General features: G+C 55.2%; 1 protein-coding gene across 1 annotated transcript; it reads left to right on the top strand.

Moving 5' to 3' along the window:
• Positions 1-4,410: 4,410 nt before the first annotated feature.
• Positions 4,411-21,354, top strand: LOC130044501 (killer cell immunoglobulin-like receptor 3DL2). The gene is made up of 10 exons (XM_056137239.1): positions 4,411-4,444; positions 6,794-6,973; positions 8,929-9,030; positions 9,845-9,897; positions 10,222-10,297; positions 17,790-17,969; positions 18,069-18,221; positions 19,921-20,022; positions 20,830-20,882; positions 21,301-21,354. The coding sequence occupies exons 1-10, from the start codon at positions 4,411-4,413 to the stop codon at positions 21,352-21,354; spliced, it is 987 nt and encodes a 328-aa protein (XP_055993214.1).
• The last annotated feature ends 2,657 nt before the right edge of the window (positions 21,355-24,011 follow it).

Below are 24,011 nucleotides of genomic sequence, written 5' to 3' on the forward strand. Positions count from 1 at the left end.
GCCAGGTGGGCCCAGCACAGAGCCAGGATACACTGTGTGCAGCTTATTCTGTAGCTGAGCTCAGGTCTCCTTCTCCCAAGGTACGTCCCAGGTTGCTGGGTTTTTCTTCTTTTCTTTGGTACTACACTCTCAACTTCTCTATTTTATCTTGTCTGTTTGTCTGTCTTCCCTGGGATGACCCTTAGGAATAAGTCCTCCTGAAGGCTGCAGATGACCCTCAAGAGAGCCAGCCGTTGTGTCCACTTCCTTATTCCTCAGGCCCTGGGCTGGCGTGTCCTCTGGTTGGACCCTGGGCCCTAGTGTGCCGGCCTCTCTCCCTCCCACCTGGAATGAGGATGTGAAGGCAGGGGGCATCCTGGTCTTCAGAGAGTTATAGGGCAGGTTCAACACCATGACTTTCCTGGGAGAGGGGCAGATAGAGGAGAGGCAATGGCCCAGGCCAGGCCCGGCCTCTGCCCGGGAAAAGGAGCCAAGAATCCAGCTGCGGAATAAAAATCATTTGTGAGTAAAGAGGACACTGGGTTTCCACTACCAGGGTTCTGGCTGGACAGCAGATGCTTGCTCAGAAAGGTGAGTCACTCCTGACATTTCCTTCCCTCATTCTGGGGTTCTGGGGGACTGTGGGTGCACGTCCCCTCGGCCTCTGATACCTCTGGACACTCGAGTGTCACAGGAGAGTCACATGCTGCAGGTCTAGCTCAGCTGCCATACCTGGGTCTGAGGTGCCACCATTGCCAACTGGGGACTGGCGAGTCGTGACCACAGAGACCCCAAGGGACCCCTATCTTACGCCCCATTTACGCCATCACTGAATCCGGTTCTTTTCACCAGAACATGGTCTGAATGAGCATGTGCTCACCAGTAAATCACACACTTGTCTCCTGGGCCCCCATCTCTCAGCTACAGAGTCCTCCAGACCCTCCACCTACCAGCCTCCATTCCTCAGCACCACTGGCTCTAAACCCTTTGAATCTCAGCCTCTTGGTCGTTCGCACCACAGTCACTCAGTCACTCCACCTCAGTCACTCCACCTCTCATCCCCTCTGTCGCACAGCCACCCACCACTCAGCGTCTCTGTTACTCAGCCCCCCAGTCTCAGTCCCTCTGCCTCTCAGCCCCACTATGTCTCTGCACCCCCGTCACTTAGCCCCTCTGACTCAGCACTCGGCTATAAGCCTCTGTCTCTCAGCCCCTCCATCTTTCAGTCCAAAGTCTCTCAGCCCCTCTGTCTCTCAACCCTTCCATCTCTTATTCCCTGTTCCCTACTCCCCTGTCTTTCAGATTTTGGTCTCTCAGACCCCCCCACCCCGACTCTCAGCCCCTCCGTATCTCAGGTCCAGTCCCTGAGCCCCTCTTTACCCTCTCCACACATCTTTCAGTCCCTCAGTCTCTCATCCTAACACTTTCTCATCACCTCTGTCTCTCAGTCAGTCTGTCTCTCAGCCCCCATCTCTCAGGCCCTCTCTCACCTAGTGTCTCCGTTTCTTAGCCCCTCCGTCTCTCAGCCCCACAGTCTATCGGTCCCTCTGTCTCTCAGCAAATCGGAACATCCCTTATCACTATTCCAACAATCAAACTCCTTAGTACTGAGCAAGAGTCATTGAAAACTCACACATACATATACACATATGCTCACACAAACACATACATACACATGTACATACACAAATGCACATGTACACACAAGCACACATACACACATACAGACACATATACACATGCACACATATGCACATGCACACGTGTGCACATGTACACACATAAACATATACCCACATACACACATGTACAAGTTCACACATGCAGACACATACACATACAACCACACATACACACACCCGAGCACCAGTACAGCAGCCTAAGTCACAGCCGAATCCTGGTTGAGCCAAACGGTCTTTGGGAGGGTGAAGGGGAGTGACGTGGACTCCACAGTCAGTGAGAGGAGAGAACTCTGTGGACAACGGAGGGCTCTGACCAGAGTGGCTGTGACCCGTTGTTCAGGTGTTCTGAAAGGGAGAAGCATGGGTTGGCAATGCGGCCCATGGTTCAGGGGTGCAGGGTGAGCCGGTGGAGAGGCAGGCAGGACGTGCTCTGCATGACAATGGTGCAGACATATATTTTGGGGGGTAGTCGTCACCCGGTGGTACGCAGGGGACCCTATGAGTCAGCTGTGTGCAAGGCAAGTGCTTGACCCCTACTCAGCCCGAACATGGCTGCAGACCCTGGAACCATAGCACTGAGTGAGCCCCAAGTCAGTGGTGGGGCCAAAGCAGGGCCAGAATTGGTGTCAGAGGCAGCATGTGCTCTGGTTGCCTGTGAACATGAAGGGAGGAAGCACATTTAAAAGGGGGGAAGTAGTTGCCCTCCTGAACTGGGCCATAGGTCTCCGCTGGGGACTTCACAGCAGGGAGGGCATGTGGCCGACCTGGGTTTGATCCCCAGAACCCCATATGAGTCAGCTGAGTACCACCTGGAATCACCTCTGAGCACAGAGCCAGGAGTAAGCCCTGAGGACTCACAGGTGTGCCTCTCCCCCACCAAAAAATTACGCAGACATAGTAATACTATGCATTGTTCTGTTCTATGGCATTTCAGGGTACTTGAACTAAGTTTCTGATAGTTGGTCATGAGGGCTTTGGAAAGAGAGACTGAATAAAATTCTAGTCAAGGTGATCATTCGAGTTTGTTTCAAAGTTTGTTGGGATATTGTTTTGGGCCACACCTAATGGTGCTCAGAGCTGACTCCCAGCTCTGCTCAGGGATCACTCCTGGCAACGCTTGGGGACCAAATGAGGTGCTGGTGATGAAACCCCAATCGCCATGTGGAGAGCAGATGTCTTAATCTCTTACTTTTTCTCTGACCCTCAAAAAATGTTTTTCATTGCAAAATTTAAAAAAATTGGGGCTGAAATGATAGTACTGTGGGTTAGGCACTTGCCTGTCACACCACTCACCCGAGTTCAATCCCCAGCACCCATCTGGTCCCCTGAACAATGCCAAGAGTGACTTGTGAGTGCAGAGACAGGAGTAACACCTGAGCACTGCCGATGTGACCCAGAAAGCAATATATATTTATTTATTATATATATTATGTTGATATATGGAGATATATTAACTAGATATTATATATATAGTTAATAAAGGAAGATTACAAGTCATAATGATATCTCGGAGTCAACTAAAGGGGGAAATGAGCTTCCCCCTTCCCCCCCCAAAACATGTGGACATGAGTTTAGCTTTTGGGCAAACAGACAGCACCATTCTGAGTAGGAGGCACTCGGGTCTGGCCTGGATTAGGGGCTGATAGGGGCTGGGCAGCCTTGGGTTTCTGACAGAGCCTCCCGGGGTCTGGGGAGTTCAAGCTTTGCATGTGGGAACCCACAGTAGGTGCCCAGTGTCACGTGGTCCCGTGCACAACAAGTGAAAATAAAATAATAGCACCTCCCTACCCCCCACCAAAGAAATCCTTTTGAAAAGCTATATTATTTCCTCAGCTCAGCCTGGGGAAGCACAGAGGCGAGAGTGGAAAGAAGCCCCTGTTTTAAGCGTCAGCTCCTTGCAGGGTTGCAACTAGCTCCCCACATCCTGAGTGGTCATGGCTCCGTGCCATTCTGCTGCTCAGAGCATCTTCACACTCAGCCCACAGGCCTGCATGAGAACTGGAAGGGAGGGGCGAGGGGGCACGGTGGGAGAGAGGAGGGAGAGCGAGGGACCCCAGAAGGCAGACCTGTGAAACCAGTGGCTCTGGGATTTGGGCCCTGCCTTCCCAGCAGCCTCAGAAATGCCTGAAAGCTTTGGTTTCTCCTTGGCATGGGGAGGCAGGCAGGCCTGCCCCAGGCCTCACCCGGCACTGTACTGGGTCCCCAAGCCTGCCAGGAGTGAGCGAGACCTAAGCATAGAGTCAGGAGTATTCCAGACCCCCCAGGGGAGCAAGGCACAAACATAGTAGGGGGGGCCTTTGCCTTCCACATGCCCAACCCAGGTTCAAACCACAGCACCACCAAGGCACCCCTGCAACGCACTCTAAGACCGCCAGAGAGATCCCTGAGTGCAGAGCCCAGAGTAAGCCCTGAACACAGCCAGGTGTGGCCCAGAATCAGAAACAAAACAACAAATGAGTGTGCAGCCCAGCAGACGCCCTCCTCCTTGCTGCGGCCACCCTCTGAGGAGGCCCCAGGTCAGCACCGCAGGCCTCACCCAAAACCAGTGGCTGCTGTGAGGAGGTGCAAGGGGACCAGAGAGTCACCCTGTGGGCCAGGACAGGGCAGGAGGTCTGTGGGACCAGCAGGAAGCACCTTGAGTGGGGTGGGGTTGGGCTGTTCCCCTTTGTGGGGAGTGGCTGTGTGGGGTCCCACGTAGCCTGTACCTGCCTCAGTCGCAACTGCAACATGCATGGCCGTAGGGAGGACCATGGCCCCCCTGCACGGAGTCCTTCTGAGCCTGGGTGAGTTCTGGAGGAGTCTGTGGACTGGGGGGGCCAGAGGGGCCCCCTCGCTGTGGCTCTTGAGTTTGACCCAAAGGCTCTGGGGTCTGGGGAGTGAAGTCCATCAGGGTGGGGGAGTTGAGAGGTACAGGACTGCCTGGTACTCATGGAGGGTCTGTTTCAGCCCTGTGCCTCGGCCAGCTGGGCCCCTCTCGGGAGCAGGCAGGTGAGTCCCCACAGTCCCCAAACGTGCCTCTGAACGAGGGAGCCAGGCTAGGAAAGGCTGCCTGGCAGCACCCGCAAACACATCCCTCCCCAGCTCTGTCCTTTCCTTAATTCTACTGCTAAGAGGCCTCTAACCTCCCAGTGCAACCCCTGCGCAGCAGACAGTCAGCGGCCAGGCAATCCGCCCTCCCCATGGCGCCCTGCAGGACACTAGTGGAGCCATGTGCTACGTGTGTGTGTGTGTGTGTGTGTGTGTGTATGTGTGTGTGTGTGTGTGTGTGTGTGTGTGTGTGTGTGTGTTGGGCGCAGCAGGGGAGGCAGGGCCCAGACTCTGCAGGCGAGTGCTCGGCCCTGAACACTCTCTAGGTCTTGTTGAGACCTTTGTGTCCTGGCAGAGATAACTGCCCCCTGGCCCCTCTGGCCTTGGGCTCTGCACTCTGCCCCCTTTCCTGCTTCGCGCTCAAGCTGCCCCAGCTTCCTCATGCCTCCTCTACACCTCCAAATTCCCATCTCACCCCACCCCACCGCAGCTCAGCCCATTAAACTCTGGCCTAGTTCGGACTGCCCGCCCAAGGGCTGGGCCTCAGCACCAGGGTCGAGGATTCAGGGATGGACAGAACCCCGAGGGCTGGTAGGATGAGGGGCGCTGGGTGGAAGCAAGCCAAGCCCTAGGCGCTGCCTCCAGGCGGGGCACTTGCCCACGGCTGGTCTGGTGGAGACAATCGGGGTCCACTGAGGAGGGGGAGGTTGTCTGTGGGAGAGGGTTGCCCAGACGGTGGGGTTTCTTGGGAGAGGGGTGCTCAGACCACAGCTGTTCGGGTTCCCACCAATGTTCCAGAGCAAAGCCCAAGATGCAACCAGAGTCAAGAAAGTTGCTGCCCAGAACAGCCAGGCATCTGGGCAGGGGTGTGGGTAAGGTTCTAGAAAGAACGAGGGCAGTGGTGCCCTGCTCTGTAGGTTCACACATACACTCACATAAACTCATACACCCACTCACACACGTACTCTCAAACACATATACTCAGTCACACACATGTACTCACACACATGCTCACACTCAAACAAATGTACTCACACAGTCACACACATATACACACATATATTCACACACACAAACACATATACTCAAACACGCACACACTCGCACATATACTGACACATCTATTCACACTCGTGTCACACATATACTCACTCACACACATACACACATTAACACACATACACTCATTAACACATGTACTCACACTCAACACATATATTCACACTCACACATGCACACACATATATTCACACTCTGTGCATTTACATACACTCACACATATACTCACACTCAACACATATTCACACTATGCACATATTCGCACACATATACTCACACATATTTTCTTTTTTTCTTTTTTTTTTTTTACAGTTTTTATGATTTTTATTACGGTATGTGTCTCCCTGAATACCAAGATGCAGGTTAAGTTCCTAAATTTATAGAATTATTTCAATATCATTTAGTGCAGAAATTCTCCATTTGGTATTAACATTGCTAAACCCTCAAAGTCCAAGAATAAGATTCAAGTAGTTAGTTATTAAATATAATTGTGATAGTTTTCTCCATATTTTATTTTATTTTTTTTCCTTTTTTATTAGTGAAACGACATGAGGTACAGTTGTAGATTTACAAATTTTTGTGCTTGGATCTCGGTCATACCCCGATCAAATACCCATCCCTCCACCAGTGCCCATTTTCCACCACCAGGATAATATCCCTCCCCCCCCATCCTCCCATCCCCCCATCCCCCCCTGCCACTGTGGCAGGGCATTCCCCCCTGTTCTCTCTCTCCTCCTGGGCGCTGTGATCAGCCAAAGAGGCATTGAGACTCACACATATTTTCACACACAAGCACACATAATCACATGCTAACACATATACTTACACTCAACACAAATATTCACACTCATGCAAACATACATCTACTCACACTCACACAATATGTACACACTCACATATCCATACCCATTTACTGACATTCACACACTCACACACCTCCCCACAGTCACACACTGACACATTCACATGCTGAATTGAGCATCAGGGGGCTGATCTGTGGGTTTCGTCCCCATCAACCCCCTAAGACCTGCTCTCATCCTCACTAGGGCTCCTCTCTCCGCCCTCCATCTCGGCCCAGCCGGACCCTGACATATCCTGGGGCCAGCCCGTGACCTTGGTGTGCCGGGGTCCTGCTGGGACCAACACATTCCGGCTAGAGAAGCAGAACAACATGTACAGCTGCGCAGATCCAACCCATGAGCAATGCAAATACACGGATCTGACATGTGAGAGACACAAGGTTCTGAAATGTGATGGATGTTACTGTGTGAATTCATCATGTGTGAGCTGTAACTCTGAAGACAACAGGTCCAGGTGTGATTCACACAAGACAGAGGCCCGGTTCATCATCTCGCAGTGAATAGAAACTTCGTGGGCTTTTACCACTGCCTCCACGGTATAAGAGGCCTCTGGTCTGAGCGTAGTGACCCCCTGGAGCTGGTGGTGATAACTGAGGACGTCTCTGATCAAACACCAGGTTTGCCCCAGGACCCCCACACTGCCCTAGCTGCCGTGACCACAGCCCTGACCCTCTGTCACTTGGGAGCACTGGGTCCCATGGCCCAGATAGCTCGAGATGCCCTCGACACTCAGCCCCATGGAGGGAACCCGGCCTGTCCTGGACACTCAGCTCAGGGCAGAGAACCCGGGATGGCCTGCAGGTGGGGCGGGAGCGGGCTGTGGTGACTGTGAGGGGACACATGTACTTCAGTAGAGCCCCCAACTTCCCCAGGCTCCTGCTGACCCACCCTTTCTTTGTTGTAAGACCCAAGCAGTGGACCCAGTGGGAAGTGTGTGACCCAGGCCCCTGCCAGCACAGGTGAGGGGTGATGGGACATTGAGCAAGTTGACTCCTGCATGTGCGATCGAGGAACACTCCTCCACCCCCCTGCTCTGGGCCTCAGAGGGGGGCTCCAAGCTCCCAGAGTCCAGTCTGTAAGGAAATGGGGTTGCAGGAGTGACCCTGACCCATCCTATCCCAGGCAGCCCCTCTCTGACCCAGTGTCCCTCTGTCTTGTCCACAGGAGCACCTCAGCTTCCCTCACCCAATAACACTCCCCGGGGTGACAGCCCAAACTGCAGGGAGGTGGGTGAGGGGCTGGGAAGCTCAGAGGCAACAGGCAGACCTGGGGATTTCCCTGGCCCTGGGGTGGTGGCCACGAGTCCAAGCTGGTTCAGTGGACAGGTCAGGGCTCCTCCCGCCATAGGCTCCAAACCTATTCCCAGCAACTGGACCCAGACCTCAGCTCTCAAAGCTCAAGATGTGAGAGCCAGAGCCAGATGAATCGCAGACTCCAAACTCTATATCAGTTTTCCAACCAGTTTTTCTCCTCAGAGACTGTGGAGGGTTTGCAGCAGCTCAACACCTCCCCCTGGTGGATGCAGCGCCTGCTGGTGGATAGTAGCGCCCCATATTGGACAGCAGCGCCCCCTGTCCGTATGCACCTGCCACTGCAGTTGTGACCCTGGGAGAAGCAGAGAGATCTAGACCAGCTCAGGTTTACCACGGAGCAGTAGTGCTCCAGGTCACCCTCCCTCTGGTGCTGACCCAACTGGGCTGAGTCAGGACATGGGGGCCCTGCTGTCCCCACCGCTGCCTTCATGTTCCTGCTATGAAACAAAGCCGGGTTCCCCCACAGATCCAGATTCGGCCGAGCTCTCACCCTCCTATGGAGGGTCTTCCTGTGGGCAGGTGGGAAGGATGTCCGGCCACTGCACCATAGGGGTGGCCTGGACCTGGCAGGCGCCCTGTCACTTGCACCCCCGACCTGCTGAACCTGAGCAGGGCTGCCCTCCCCTGCGCAGGTAGGTGAATGAGGACACAGGACAGTGGAGTGTATCCGCTGGGGCTATGAATAACAGGCAGGGCACTTGCCTTGCACTCCCCTAAGCCGGGCAATCCCCGTCATCCCATATGGTCCCCCAGGCCGTCAGGAGTGATCCCTGAGCACGGAGCGGGAGTAATCCCTGAGCATCACTGGGAATGGCCCCCCAAAACAAAAGTAGAACAAAACAAAACTAAGGATAGTGGTGGAGCTGCGCATGCGTGCGCAGAAACCCAGGCGCAGCTGAAATGTGAGCCGGATGTCGCCCCAAGCCCATCACTGAACATGTATGGTACATAGTGAATCTAGGTGGCATCGGTAACAGACCACGTGATCTCACGCCTCTCTTCTCCCAGGCCCGTCCCTGGTGCTCGTGTACATCATTCCCACGGCCGCCCTTGCCTTCCTCCTGCTCATCCTACTGCTTCTCCTCCTCTTGCACCAGTGCTGGAAGCGCGGTAGGTGGCTCTGGGAGAGGGTGGCGAGGTCGGGCAGGCCTGGGATTGCTGGGAGAGGCCCTCTCCCTAATCCACACCCCTGATCATCCCCAGGGATCCCCAGAGGCAAAGGCGAGGAGGGAAGATGGCAGGAGAGGTGAGGCTCTGGGACGGAGCCCTGTCCAGACCCCTGCACCTGGTGACCCCACACTCACACATATCTCCTTCTAGTTTCATCCTGGCAGGTGGCCTCCCAGACAAAACACCAGGTAAAGGGAGAGAGTGTGGGGGGACAGGCTGTGGGAGGTGGGAAGTTAGCGCCGGAAGAAAAGGTTTCTCTCATTCTCCTCCTCCTCCTCTTCCTCCTCCTCGTCCTCCTCTTTTCCCTGTCCCTGTCCCTCTCCTCCTTCCCCTTCTCCTTCCCCTTCTCCTTCTCCTTCTCCTTCTCCTTCTCCTTCTCCTTCTCCTTCTCCTTCTCCTTCTCCTTCTCCTCCTTCTCCTTCTCCTTCTCCTTCTCCTTCTTCTTCTTCTTCTTCTTCTTCTTCTTCTTCTTCTTCTTCTTCTTCTTCTTCTTCTTCTTCCCTTTCCCCTTCCCCTTCCCCTTCCCCTTCCCATTCCCATTCCCATTCCCCTCCTCTTCCTCCTCCTCCTTCTCCTACATCTCCACTTCCTCCTCCTAATCCTTCCTCCACTGAGGAGGTATGAGAAGGGTGAGGGAGAAAGATGATTACAGAGAAGAGAGCAAGAGAAACTCATGCACCCCGAGCTGAAATGCTGTGCCCCTCGTTTGCTCTCACCCTTGCCTGGGAGCTGCCTGCCACCCTATCTCCTTCAGATCTGGTCAAAGTGGATGGTGCCCTGATGCTGGGCAGGAACAGGGCCTCGCCGGTAAGCCCATGTACCCTCTCCATGTAAGGGACTGAATCATGGATTTGCGGGTGTCTCTGGCTCAGGGTCCTGGGAAGGTGCCAACTGGACCTTATCATGAACTTGGCAGTGTCCACGCTGAACTCTACCCTCCACCCAGGACATCCCCGTGGTCTCCCCAGAGGGAAGTCCTAGAGACAGCATGTCTTGTGTCCCAACCGTGGAGAGGACAGCTCCATTCTCACCATCCCTGACCATCTGGTGGGAACTCGAGGGGGTTCCTGGCTGTGGGGCTGGTTCCCTCCTTCCCAGCTCCATACTCCAACATCCTCACCCTCTCCTTAGACGCCTGCAGCAGGAGGCCCCCAGGAAGTGACCTACGCCCAGCTGGATCACCGCACCCTCACTCAGAGGCCCCAGGGTACTGCTCCCTCACAGACTGCAGACCCCACAACCAAGGACTGCACCTATGCCACCCTGGCCCCACTGTGAGCAGCTGCAGTCTCTGAGGGGTGCATGCAGAATCCCAAGTGTCCTCCAGGGGGCGACCTTTTGGGACTACATCCTTTAAAGCACCTGGAGGCAGGGTCTGGGTGAGCTATGCTCTTGGAGACTGGCCTGCCGGTGACCCCGGACACTAAGTGTCAGGGAAAATGGGCAGTGCCTGCTTCCAGACACCAAGAGAAGTCCCCTGAATGTGGAGACCCAGCCAGCTGGGGCTGCCCACGGATGGCCCAGTGAAGTCTCCAGCTGTGCCGTCCGCCTCGTGGCCTCAGTTATTCTCCCTGGAGTCCAGTGTTGACCTGGAGCTTCCCTGGCACTGATGCTGCCCAGAGCTCAGGCCCCAGATCACCCTGCACGCATCAATAAATGTCATAGTCCCCCAAACGGGGCCAAAAATCAGGCCTTCGTAGCTCCACCTTCCTAGCAAAGAAGCCGATAGAACCAATGGCATGGTTTTGGGGTGCGGGAGCGAGATGATTGGGGGTGTTGACTGGAGAAAGAGACAAACGCTCACCTCACCCACCCAGGGTGTTCAGACACCGCTCACACCCCTATGAAGGCAGACACATGCACACATGTGAAAGCTTCTACATCCCTCACACCCTCCGGTACAAATACGAACCCCTCACAAGTGCGCCACATATACCTACCTGCTCACGAGTGCACACCTGTTGAACCTGTGCACCTGTGTGTGCCCCATACAGGACGCACAGTGAACCGGAGGGGGTTCTGGTGAGCTCATGCTTGCAGAGGGAAGGGTGCTGGAGAGGTCAAGCTTACACCTGTGACAGAGCGCAGCCAGGAAGTGCTGAAGGTTCTCATCCCTACCCTACTCCAGCCCTCTAACACCAGACACTGTGTGTCCTCCAAACCCTGCAGGCCCGACTCTCACCCTCGAATTTCTGCCGCCTTTGGCCTGACATTGGGCACATGCCCTGGCTCACCTCTTCTGTTGTAGGCGAGAGGTTGAGTGACCGGTTGTGACTGAGTCTGAAAACATGCAGCCAGGATGGCAAGTCCCCACTTTTCCTAGGCCTCAAGGATCCCATTCCCACTTTGCCTTAAAGTGCCAGCCCCCATGGTTCACAGACCAGGCAGCAGCCCTGAGCAACTGTGCAGAGGGAGCCGTGTGGTGGGGGTCTTCTCAGCCAGGTGGGCCCAGCGCAGAGCCAGGGTACACTGTGTGCAGCTTATTCTGTAGCTGAGCTCGGGTCTGCTTCTCCCGAGATACGTCCTAGGTTGCTGGGTTTTTCTTCTTTTCTTTGGTACCACACACTCAAGTTCTCTATTTTATCTTGTCTTTCTGTATGTCCTCCCTGGGATGACCCTAAGGAACAGGCCTTCCTGAAGGCTGCAGATGACCCTCAAGAGAGCCAGCCGTTGTGTCCACTTCCCTATTCCTCAGGCCCAGAGCTGACGTGTCTTCTGGGGGGACCCTGGGCCTCGGTGTGCATTGGCCTCTCTCCCTCCTGGCTGGACTGAGGCTGTGAAGGCAGGGGGCATCCTGGTCTTCAGAGGGTTAAAGGGCGGGTTCCACACCATGATTTTCCTGGAAGAGGGGCAGATGGAGGAGAGGCAATGGCCCAGGCCAGGCCCGGCCTCTGCCCGGGTAAAGGAGCCGAGAGTCCAGCTGCAGAATAAAAATCATTTGTGAGGACAGAGGACACTGGGTTTCCTCTGCCAGGGCTCTGGCTGGACAGCAGATGCTTGCTCAGAAAGGTGAGTCACTCCTGACACTTCCTTCCCTCATTCTGGGGTTCTGGGGGACTGTGGGTGCACGTCCTCTCAGCCTCTGATACCTCTGGACACTCGAGTGTCACGGGAGATTCACATGCTGCAGGTCTAGCTCAGCTGCCATACCTGGGTCTGAAGGTGCCACCTGAACCTCCATCACTGCCAGCTGGGGACTGGAGAGTCGTGACCACAGAGACCCCAAGGGACGCCTGTCTCACCCCCCATTTACGCCATCACTGAATCCGGTTCTTTTCACCAGAACATGGTCTGAATGAGCATGTGCTCACCAGCAAATCACACACTGTCTCCTGGGCCCCCATCTCTCAGCTACAGAGTCCTCCAGACCCTACACCTACCAGCCTCCATTCCTCAGCACCACTGGCTCTAAACCCTTTGAATCTCAGCCTCTTGGTCGTTCGCACCACAGTCATTCAGTCACTCCACCTCTCAGCCCCTCCGTCGCACAGCCACCCACCACTCAGCGTCTCTGTTACTCAGCCCCCCAGTCTCAGCCCCTCTGCCTCTCAGCCCCACTATGTCTCTGCACTCCCGTCACTCAGCCCATCTGACTCAGCACTCGGCTATAAGCCTCTGTCTCTCAGCCCCTCCATCTCTCAGCCCAAAGTCTCTCAGCCCCTCTGTCTCTCAACCCTTCCATCTCTTATCCCCTGTTCCCTACTCCCCTGTCTCTCAGACTTTGGTCTCTCAGACCCCCGCGGCTCTCAGTCCCTCCGTATCTCAGGTCCAGTCCCTGAGCCCCTCTGTCCCCTCTCCTCGCATCTTTCAGTCGCTCAGTCTCTCAGCCTAACACTTTTTCATCACCTCTGTCTCTCAGTCAGTCTGTCTCTCAGCCCCCCATCTCTCAGCCCCTCTCTCTCCTGTTTCTGTTTCTTAGCGTCTCTGTTTCTTAGCCCCTCCATCTCTCAGCCCCACAGTCTATCGGTCCCTCTGTCTCTCAGCAAATCGGAACATCCCTTATCATGATTCCAACAATCAAACTCCTTAGTACTGAGCTAGAGTCACTGATAACTCACACACACACATATGCTCACACAAACACACATACACACAGGTACATACACAAATGCACATGTACACACATGCACACATACACACATGAATACACATATACACATGCACACATATACACACACGTGTATACAATACATACCCACATACACACATGTACAAGTCCACACATGCAGACACATACACATACAACCACACATACACACACCCGAGCATCAATACAGCAGCCTAAGTCACAGCCGAATCCTGGTTGAGTCAAATGGTCTTTGGGAGGGTGAAGGGGGGTGACGTGGACTCCGCAGTCAGCGAGAGGAGAGAACTCTTGGGACAACGGAGGACTCTGACCAGAAGGGCTGTGACCAGACACTCAGGTGTTCTGAAAGGGGGAAGCATGGGGTGGCAATGCGGCTCATAGTGCAGGGGTGCAGGGTGGAGAGGTGCAGTGGAGAGGCAGGCAGGACGTGCTCTGCATGACAGTGGTGCAAACATATATTTTTGGGGGTAGTTGACACCTGGTGATACTCAGGGGTCCCAATGAGTCAGCTGTGTGCAAGGCAAGTGCCTAACCCCTACCCAGCCCAGACATGGCTGCAGACCCATGGGACCATAGTACCAAGTAAGCCCCAAGTCAGTGGTTGAGGGAGGGCAGGGCCAGGCTTAGTGCCAGAGGCTGCATGTGCTCTGGTTGCCTGTGATCATGAAGGGGGGAAGCACATTTAAAAGGGGGGAACTAGTTGCCCTCCTGTACTGGGCCATAGGTCCCCGCTGGGGACTTCACAGCAGGGAGGGCATGTGGCCGATCTGGGTTTGATCCCCAGAACACCATATGAGTCAGCTGAGTACCACCAGGAATCACCTCTGAGCACAGAGCCAGGAGTAAGCCCTGAGGACTCACAGGTGTGCCCCTCCCCCACCAAAAAAATACCCAGACATAGTAATACTATGCATTGTTCTGTTCTATGGCATTTCCGGCTACTTGAACTGAGTTTCTGATAGTTGGTCATGAGGGCTTTGGAAAGAGGGACTGAATCAAAATTCTAGTCAAGGTGATCATTTGAGTTTGTTTCAAAGCTTGTTAGTTTGTTGTTTTGGGCCACACCTAATGGTGCTCAGAGCTGACTCTCAGTTCTGCTCAGGGATCACTCCTGGCAACGCTTGGGGACCAAATGAGTGCTGGTGATGAAACCCCAATGGCCACATGGAGAGCAGATGTCTTAATCTCTGACCCTCAAAAAATGTTTTTCAGTGCAAAATTCAAAAAATTGGGGCTGAAATGATAGTACTGTGGGTGGGGCACTTGCCTGGCACACCACCCACCCGAGTTCAATCCCCAGCACCCATATGGTCCCCTGAACTATTCCAAGAGTGATTTCTGAGTGCAGAGGCAGGAGTAACCCCTGAGCACTGCCGATGTGACCCAGAAAGCAATATATATATATATATTTATTATATATATTATGTTGATATATAGAGATATCACAAATCAAATCACAAATCATCCTGTTAATCGTCGATTGCCTCAAGCAGGCCCCAGTAACGTCTCCTTCATCCTAGCCCTGAGATTATATTCAAGGCTCTTTAAGAGAGTGAGACCCATAATTGTTACTGATATTTGGCATATTGGGTACGACACAGGGAGTTTGCCAGACTCTGCCGTGAGATATATTAACTAGAGATATATTAACTAGATATTATATATCTAGTGATTAAAGGAAGATTACAAGTAAAAATGATACCTCGGAGTCAGGAAAAGGGGGATATGAGCTTCCTCCTTTCCCCCAAAAAACATGTGGACATGAGTTTAGGTTTTGGGCAAACAGACAGCACCACTCTGGGTAGAAGGCACTCGGGTCTGGCCTGGATTAGGGGCTGATAGGGGCTGGGCAGCCTTGGGTTTCTGACAGAGCCTCCCGGGGTCTGGGGAGTTCAAGCTTTGCATGTGGGAACCCACAGTAGGTGCCCAGTGTCACATGGTCCCCTGCACAACAAGTGAAAATAAAATAATAGCACCTCCCTACCCCCCACCAAAGAAATCCTTTTGAAAAGCTATATTATTTCCTCAGCTCAGCCTGGGGAAGCACAGAGGCGAGAGTGGAAAGAAGCCCCTGTTTTAAGCGTCAGCTCCTTGCAGGGTTGCAACTAGCTCCCCACATCCTGAGTGGTCATGGCTCCCTGCCATTCTGCTGCTCAGAGCATCTTCACACTCAGCACACAGGCCTGCATGAGAGCTGGAAGGGAGGGGCGGGGGGGCACGGTGGGAGAGAGGAGGGAGAGCGAGGGACCCCAGAAGGCAGACCTGTGAAACCAGTGGCAGACCTGTGAAATCAGTGGCTCTGCCGTCCCAGCAGTCCTAGAAGTGCCTGAATGCTTTGGTTTCTCCTCGGCTGGGGGAGGCAAGCAGGCCTTCCCCAGACCTCTCCGGCACTGCACTCAGTCCCCGAGCCTGCCACAGTGAGCCCTGAGCACAGAGTCAGGAGTGTCCCAGGTCCCCAGGGGAGCAAGGATCAATCACAGTGGGAAGGGCCTTTGCCTTCCACATGCCCAACCCAGGTTCAACCCAAAGCACCACCAAGGCAACCCCCCCCAATGCACCCCAAGACCGCCAGAGAGATCCCCGAGTGCAGAGCCCAGAGTAAGCACTGAACACATCAGGTGTGGCCCAGAATCAGAAATAAAACAACAAATGAGTACGCAGCCCAGCGGACGCCCCCCTCCTTGCTGCGGCCGCTCTCTGAGGAGGCCCCAGATCAGCACCGCAGGCCTCACCCAAAACCAGTGGCTGCTGTGAGGAGCGCAAGGGGACAAGAGAGTCCCCGTGTGGGCCAGGACAGGGCAGGAGGTCTGTGGGACCGGCAGGAAGCACCTTGATTGGGGTAGGGTTGGGCTGTTCCCCTTTGTGGGGAGTGGCTGTGTGGGTCCCCACATAGCCTGTACCTGCCTCAGTCGCCACTGCAACACGCATGGCCGTAGGGAGGACCATGGCCCCCCTGCACGGAGTCCTTCTGAGCCTTGGTGAGTCCTGGAGGGAGCTGTGGAAAGGGGGGGCCAGAGGGGCCCCCTCGCTGTGGCTCTTGAGTTTGACCCAAAGGCTCTGGGGTCTGGGGAGTGAAGTCCATCAGGGTGGGGGAGTTGAGAGGTACAGGACTGCCTGGTACTCATGGAGGGTCTGTTTCAGCCCTGTGCCTCGGCCAGCTGGGCCCCTCTCGGGAGCAGGCAGGTGAGTCCCCACAGTCCCCAAACCTGCCTCTGGGCGAGGGAGCCAGGCTAGGAAAGGCTGCCTGGCAGCACCCGCAAACACATCCCTCCCCAGCTCTGTCCTTTCCTTAATTCTGCTGCTAAGAGGCCTCTGACCTCCCAGGGCAAGCCCTGCGCAGCAGACAGTCAGGGGCCAGGCCATCTGCCCTCCCCATGGCGCCCTGCAGGACACTAGTGGGGCCATGTGCTACGTGTGTGTGCGTGTGTGTGTGTGTGTGTGTGTGTGTGTGTGTGTGTGTGTGTTGGGCACGGCAGGGGAGGCAGGGACCAGACTTTGCGGGGGAGTGTTCGGCTCTGAGAACTTTCTAGAGCCTTTTCAGGCTTTTGTGTCCTGGCAGAGATAACTGCCCCCTGGCCGCTTTGGCCCTGGGCTCCTCATCCTGCCCCCATTCCTGCTCTGCACTCAAGCTGCCCCATCTTCCTCTCGCCTCCTCTACACCTCCAAATCCCCATTCCACCCCACCCCACTGCCCTCTGGTGGAGACAATCGGGGTCCACTGAGGAGGGGGAGGTTGTATGTGGGAGAGGGTTGCCCAGACGGTGGGGTTTCGTGGGAGCGGGGTGCTCAGACCACAGCTGTTCGGGTTCCCACCACTGTTCCAGAGCAAAGCCCAAGACGCAACCAGAGACAAGAAAGTCACTGCCCAGAACAGCCAGGCGTCTGGGCAGGGGTGTGGGTAAGGTTCTAGAATGAATTGGGGGAGTAGTGCCCTGCTCTGTAGGTTCACACACACACTCACATAAACTCATACTCCCACTCACACAAATACTCTCAAACACACATATACTCAGTCACACACATGTACTCACACACATGCTCACACTCAAACAAAGGTACTCACACACACACATATACACACATATATTCACACACACAAACACATATACTCAAACACGCACAACTCGCACATAAACTGACACATCTATTCACACTCGTACACACACATATACTCACTCACACACATACACACATTAACACGTGTACTCACACTCAACATATATTCACACTCACACATGCACATACATATATTCACACCCTGTGCATTTACATACACTAACACATATACTCACACTCAACACATATTCACACTATGCACATATTCACACACATATACTCATACATATTTTCACACACAAGCACACATAATCATATGCTAACACATATACTTACACTCAACACAAATATTCACACTCATGCAAACACACATATACTCACACTCACACAACATGTACACACTCACATATCCATACCCATATACTCACATTCACGCACTCACACACCTCCTCACACTCACACACTGACACATTTACATGCTGAATTGAGCATCAGGGAGCTGATCTGTGGCGTTCGTCCCCATCAACTCCCTAAGACCTGTTCTCATCCTCACTAGGGTTCATCTCTCCACCCTCCATCTCAGCCCAGCCGGGCCCTGACATACCTTGGGGCCAGCCCGTGACCTTGGTGTGCAGGGGTCCTGCTGGGACCAACACATTCCGGCTAGAGAAGCAGTACAACAAGTACAACTGTGAAAATCCAACCCATGAGCAATGGAACTACACGGATCTGACATGTGAGAGACACGTGGCTCAGGAATGTGTGGGATGTTACTGTGTGAATTCCCCATGTGTGAGCTGTAACTCTGAAGACAACGTGTTCAGGTGTGATCCAGGCGAGACAGAGGCCCAGTTCCTCATCCCGACAGTGAATGAAAGATCCGTGGGCTTTTACCGCTGCCTCTACCATAGAGAGGGCCTCTGGTCTAATCGTAGTGACCCTCTGGAGCTGGTGGTGAGAACTGAGGACGTCTCTGATCGAACGCCCGGTTTGCCCCAGGACCCCCACCCTACCCTAGCTGCCGTGACCACAGCCCTGATCCTCTGTCACTTGGGAAAACTGGGTCCCATGGCCCAGATAGCATGAGATTCCCCCGACACTCAGCCCCATGCAGGGAACCTTGCCTGTCCTGGACACTCAGCCCTGGCCAGAGAACCCGGGATGGCCTGCAAGGTGGGGTGGGAGTGGGCTGTGGTGACTGTGAGGGAACACATGTCCTTCAGTAGAGCCCCCAACTACCCAGGCTCCTGCTGACCCACCCTCTCTTTGTTCCAAGGCCCAAGCAGTGGACCCAGTGGGGAGTCTGTGACCCAGTCCCCTGACAGCATAGGTGAGGGGTGATGGAACACTGAGCAAGTTGACTCCTGCATGTGCGATCGAGGAACACTCCTCCACCCCCCTGCTCTGGGCCTCAGAGGGGGGCTCCAAGCTCCCAGAGTCCAGTTTGTAAGGAAATGGGGTTGCAGGAGTGACCCTGACCCGTCCTATCCCAGGCAGCCCCTCTCTGACCCAGTGTCCCTCTGTCTTGTCCACAGGAGCACCTCAGCTTCCCTCACCCAATAACACTCCTCGGGATGACAGCCCAAACTACAGGGAGGTGGGTGAGGGGCTGGGAAACTCAGAGGCCACAGGCAGGCCTGGGGATTGCCCTGGACCTGGGGTGGTGGCCCCGGGTCCAAGCTGGTGCAGTGGACAGGTCAGGGCTCCTCCTGCCATAGGCTGCAAACCCATTCCCAGCAACTGGACCCAGACCTCAGCTCTCAAAGCTCAAGATGTGAGAGCCAGAGCCGGCTGAACCCCAGACTCCAAACTCTTTATCACTTTTCCAACCAGTTTTTCTCCTCAGAGACAGTGGAGGGTTTGCAGCAGCTCAGCACCTCCCCCTGGTGGACACAGCGCCTGCTGGTCGATAGTAGCGCCCCATATTGGACAGCAGCGCCCCCTGTCCGCATGCACCTGCCACTGCAGTTGTGACCCTGGGAGGAACAGAGAGACCTAGACCAGCTCAGATCTACCACGGAGCTGTAGTGCTCCAGGTCACCCTCCCTCTGGTCCTGACCCTACTGGACTGAGTCAGGACATGGGGGCCCTGCTGTCCCCACCGCTGCCTTCATGTTCCTGCTACGAACCAATGTCGCGTTCCCCCACAGATCCAGATTCGGCCGAGCTCTCACCCTCCTTTGGAGGGTCTTCCTGTGTGCAGGTGGGAAGGATGTCCGGCCACTGCACCATAGGGGTGGCCTGGACCTGGCAGGCGCCCTGTCACTTGCACCCCCGACCTGCTGAACCTGAGCAGGGCTGCCCTCCCCTGCGCAGGTAGGTGAATGAGGACACAGGACAGTGGAGAGTGTCAGCTGGGGCTATGAGCAACAGGCAGGGCACTTGCATTGCACTCCCCTAAACCGGGCAATGCCCGTCATCCCATATGGTCCCCCAGGCCGTCAGGAGTGATCCCTGAGCACAGAGCTGGAGTAATCCCTGAGCATCACTGGGAATGGACCCCCAAAACAAAAATAAAACAAAACTAAGGATAGTGGTGGAGCTGCGCATGCGTGCGCAGAAAACCAGGCGCAGCTGAAATGTGAGCCGAATGTCACTCCAAGCCCATCACTGAACATGTACGGTACATAGTGAATGTAGGTGGCATCGGTAACAGATCACGTGGTCTCGCGCCTCTTCACTCCCAGGCCCGTCCCTGGACCTCGCATACGTCATTCCCACGGCCGCCCTTGCCTTCCTCCTGCTCATCCTACTGCTCCTCCTCCTGTTGCACCAGTGCTGGAAGCGCGGTGGGTGGCTCTGGGAGAGGGTGGCGAGGTCGGGCCGGCCTGAGATTGCTGGGAGAGGCCCTCTCCCTAATCCACACCCCTGATCATCCCCAGGGACCCCCAGAGGCAAAGGCGAGGAGGGAAGATGGCAGGAGAGGTGAGGCTCTGGGACGGAGCCCTGTCCAGACCCCTGCACCTGGTGACCCCACACTCACACATATCTCCTTCTAGTTTCATCCTGACAGGTGGCCTCCCAGAGAAAACACCAGGTAAAGGGATAGAGTGTCGGGGGACAGGCTTTGGGAGGTGGGCAGTTAGCGCTGGAAGAAAAGATTTCTGTAGTTCTCCCCTCCTCCTCCTCCTCCTCCTCCTCTTCCTCCTCTTCTCCCTCCCCCTCCCCCTCTCAATCTCCCTCTCCCTCTCCCACTCCCTCTCATCCTCCTCCTGCTCCTCCTCCTCCTCCTCCTCCTCCTCCTCTTCCTCCTCCTCCTGCTCCTCCTCCTCCTCCTCCTCCTCCTCCTTCTTCTTCTTCTTCTTCTTCTTCTTCTTCTTCTTCTTCTTCTTCTTCTTCTTCTTCTTCCGCTTCCACTTCCCCTTCCCCCTCCCAATTCCATTCCCATTCCCCTCCTCTTCCTCCTCCTCCTTCTCCTCCTCCTCCACTTTCTCCTCCTAGTCCTTCCTCTAATGAGAAGGTATGAGAAGGGTGAGGGAGAAAGATGACCAGAAAGAAGTGAGCAAGAGAAACTGATGCACCCCGAGCTAAAATGCTGTGCCTCTGGTTTGCTCTCACCCCTGCCTGGGAGCTGCCTGCCACCCTATCTCCTCCAGATCTGGCCACAGTGGATGGTGCCCTGATGCTGGACAGGAACAGTGCCTCACCGGTAAGCCCCATGTACCCTCTCCATGTAAGGGACTGAATCATGGATTTGCGGGTGTCTCTGGCTCAGGGTCCTGGGAAGGTGCCAACTGGACCTTATCATGAACTTGGCAGTGTCCACGCTGGACTCTACCCTCCACCCAGGACATCCCCGTGGTCTGCCCAGAGGGAGGTCCTAGAGATAGCATGTCTTGTGTCCCAACCGTGGAGAGGACAGCTCCAATTTCATCATCGCTGACCATCTAGGTGGGAACTCGAGGGGGTTCCTGGCTGTGGGGCTGGTTCCCTCCTTCCCAGCTCCATACTCCAACATCCTCACCCTCTCCTTAGACGCCTGCTGCAGGAGACCCCAGGAGGTGACCTACGCCCAGCTGGACCAACGCACCCTCACTCAGAGCCTCCCGGGTACTTCCCCCTCGCAGACTGCAGACCCCACAACCAAGGACTGCACCTATGCCACCCTGGCCCCACTATGAGCAGCTGCAGTCTCTGAGGGGTGCATGCAGAAGTCCGAGTGTCCTCCAGGGGGCGACCGTTTGGGACTACGTCCTTTAAAGCACCTGGAGGCAGGGTCTGGGTGAGCTATGCTCTTGGAGACTGGCCTGCAGGTGACCCCGGACACTCAGTGTCAGGGAAAATGGGCAGTGCCTGCTTCCAGACACCAAGAGAAGTCCCCTGAATGCGGAGACACAGCCAGCTGGGGCTGCCCACGGATGGCCCAGTGAAGTATCCAGCTGTGCCGTCCGCCTCCTGGCCTCTGTTATTCTCCCTGGAGTCCAGTGTTGACCTGGAGCTTCCCTGGCACTGATGCTGCCCAGAGCTCAGGCCCCAGATCACCCTGCACGCATCAATAAATGTCATAGTCCCCCACGCGGGGCCCAAAATTAGGCCTTCATAGATCCACCTGCCTAGCAAAGAAGCCGATAGAACCAATGGCATGGTTTTGGGGTGCGGGAGGGAGATGATTGGGGGTGTTGGCTGGAGAAAGAGACAAACGCTCACCTCACCCACCCGGGGGTTCAGACACCGCTCACACCCCTATGAAGGCAGACACATTCACACATGTGCAAGCTTCCACATTCCACACACCCTCCAGTACAAATGCGGACACCTCCCAAGTGCACCCCATATACCTACCTGTTCACAAGTCCACAACTGTTGAACCCGTGAACCTGTGTGTGCCCCCTACGGGACGCACAGTGAACCAGAGGGGGTTCTCGTGAGCTCATGCTTGCAGGGGGAAGGGTGATGGAGAGGTCAAGCTTACACCTGTGACAGAGCACAGCCAGGAAGTGCTGAAGGTTCTCAACCCTACGCTACTCCAGCCCTCTCACACCAGACACTGTGTGTCCTCCAAACCCTGCAGGCCCCACTCTCACCCTCGAATTGCTGCCACCTTTGGCCTGGCATTGGGCAGCTGCCCTGGCTCACAGTGGCTCCTCTGTTGCAGGCAAGAGGTTGAGTGACCCGTTGTGACTGAGTCTGAAAACATGAAGCCAGGATGGGAAGTCCCCACTTTTCCTAGGCCCCAAGGATCCCGTCCCTACTTTGCCTTAAAGTGCCAGCCCCCATGGTTCACAGACCAGGCTAGCAGCCCTGAGCAGCTGTGCAGGGCGTGCAGGTGGTGGGGGTCTTCTCAGCCAGCGCAGAGCCAGGAGACACTGTGTGCTGCTTATTCTGTAGCTGAGCTTGGGTCTGTTTCCTCCTGAGGTATATCCCAGGTTGCTGGGTTTTTTCTTTTCCTTTGGTACCATGCTCTCAATTTCTCTATTTTATCTTGTCTGTCTGTCTGTCCTCCCTGGGATGACCCTAAGGAACAGGCCTTCCTGAAGGCTGCAGATGACCCTCAAGAGAGCCAGCTGTTATGTCCACTTCCCTAGTCCTCAGGCCCTGGGCTGGCATGTCCCCTGGGGGGACCCCGGGCCCTTGTGTGCAGGCCACTCTCCCTCCCGGCTGGAGTGAGGCTGTGAAGGAAGGGGGCGTCCTGGTCTTCAGAGGGTTATAGGGTGGGTTCCACACCGTGACTTTCCTGGGAGAGGGGCCGATGGAGGAGAGGCATTGGCCCAGACCAGGCCCGGCCTCTGCCCGGGTAAAGGAGCCGAGAGTCCAGCTTCGGAATAAAAATGACTTGCGAGGACAAAGGACACTGGGTTTCCTCTGCCAGGGCTCTGGCTGGATAGCAGATGCTTGCTCAGAAAGGTGAGTCACTCCTGACACTTTGTTCCCTCATTCTGGGGGTCTGGGGGACTGTCGCTGCACGTCCCCTCAGCCTCTGATACCTCTGGACACTCGAGTGTCATAGGAGATTCTCATGCTGCAGGTCTAGCTCAGCTGCCATACCTGGGTCTGAAGGTGCCACCTGAACCTCCATCATAGCCAGCTGGGACTGGCGAGTCATGACCACAGAGACCCCAAGGACCCCTATCTCACCCCCCATTTACGCCATCACTGAATCCGGTTCTTTTCACCAGAACATGGTCTGAATGAGCATGTGCTCATCAGCAAATCACACACTGTCTCCTGAGCCCCCATCTCTCAGCTACAGAGTCCTCCAGACCCTCCACCTACCAGCCTCCATTCCTCAGCACCACTGGCTCTAAACCCTTTGAATCTCAGCCTCTTGGTCGTTCGCACCACAGTCATTCAGTCACTCCACCTCAGTCACTCCACCTCTCAGCCCCTCCATCGCACAGCCACCCACCACTCAGCGTCTTTGTTACTCAGCCCCTCTGCCTCTCAGCCCCACTATGTCTCTGCACCCCCGTCACTCAGCCCATCTGACTCAGCACTCGCCTATAAGCCTCTGTCTCTCAGCCCCTCCATCTCTCAACACAAAGTCTCTCAGCCCCAATGTCTCTCAACCCTTCCATCTCTTAGCCCCTGTTCCCTACTCCCCTGTCTCTCAGATTTTGGTTTCTCAGACGCCCCCCCCCAGCTCTCAGCCCCTCCATATCTCAGGTCCAGTCCCTGAGCCCCTCGGTCCCCTCTCCACGCATCTTTCAGTCCCTCAGTCTCTCAGCCTAACACTTTCTCACCACCTCCCTCTCTCAGTCAGTCTGTCTCTCAGCCCCCATCTCTCAGCCCCTCTCTCTCCTAGCGTCTCCGTTTCTTAGCCCCTCCATCTCTCAGCCGC

The sequence above is a fragment of the Sorex fumeus genome, unplaced genomic scaffold, assembly GCF_029834395.1.
Source record: "Sorex fumeus unplaced genomic scaffold, SorFum_2.1 ptg000122l, whole genome shotgun sequence".
Classification (NCBI taxonomy): domain Eukaryota; kingdom Metazoa; phylum Chordata; class Mammalia; order Eulipotyphla; family Soricidae; genus Sorex; species Sorex fumeus.

Bases quoted from the DNA above. Each gene is read 5' to 3' on its own strand.
- LOC130044501 (XM_056137239.1), top strand. From the start codon at position 4,411: ATGGCCCCCCTGCACGGAGTCCTTCTGAGCCTGG. The intron at 4,445-6,793 runs GTGAGTTCTGGA...CATCCTCACTAG, and splicing joins CGGAGTCCTTCTGAGCCTGG to GGCTCCTCTCTCCGCCCTCC. The intron at 10,298-17,789 runs GTACTGCTCCCT...CATCCTCACTAG, and splicing joins CCTCACTCAGAGGCCCCAGG to GGTTCATCTCTCCACCCTCC.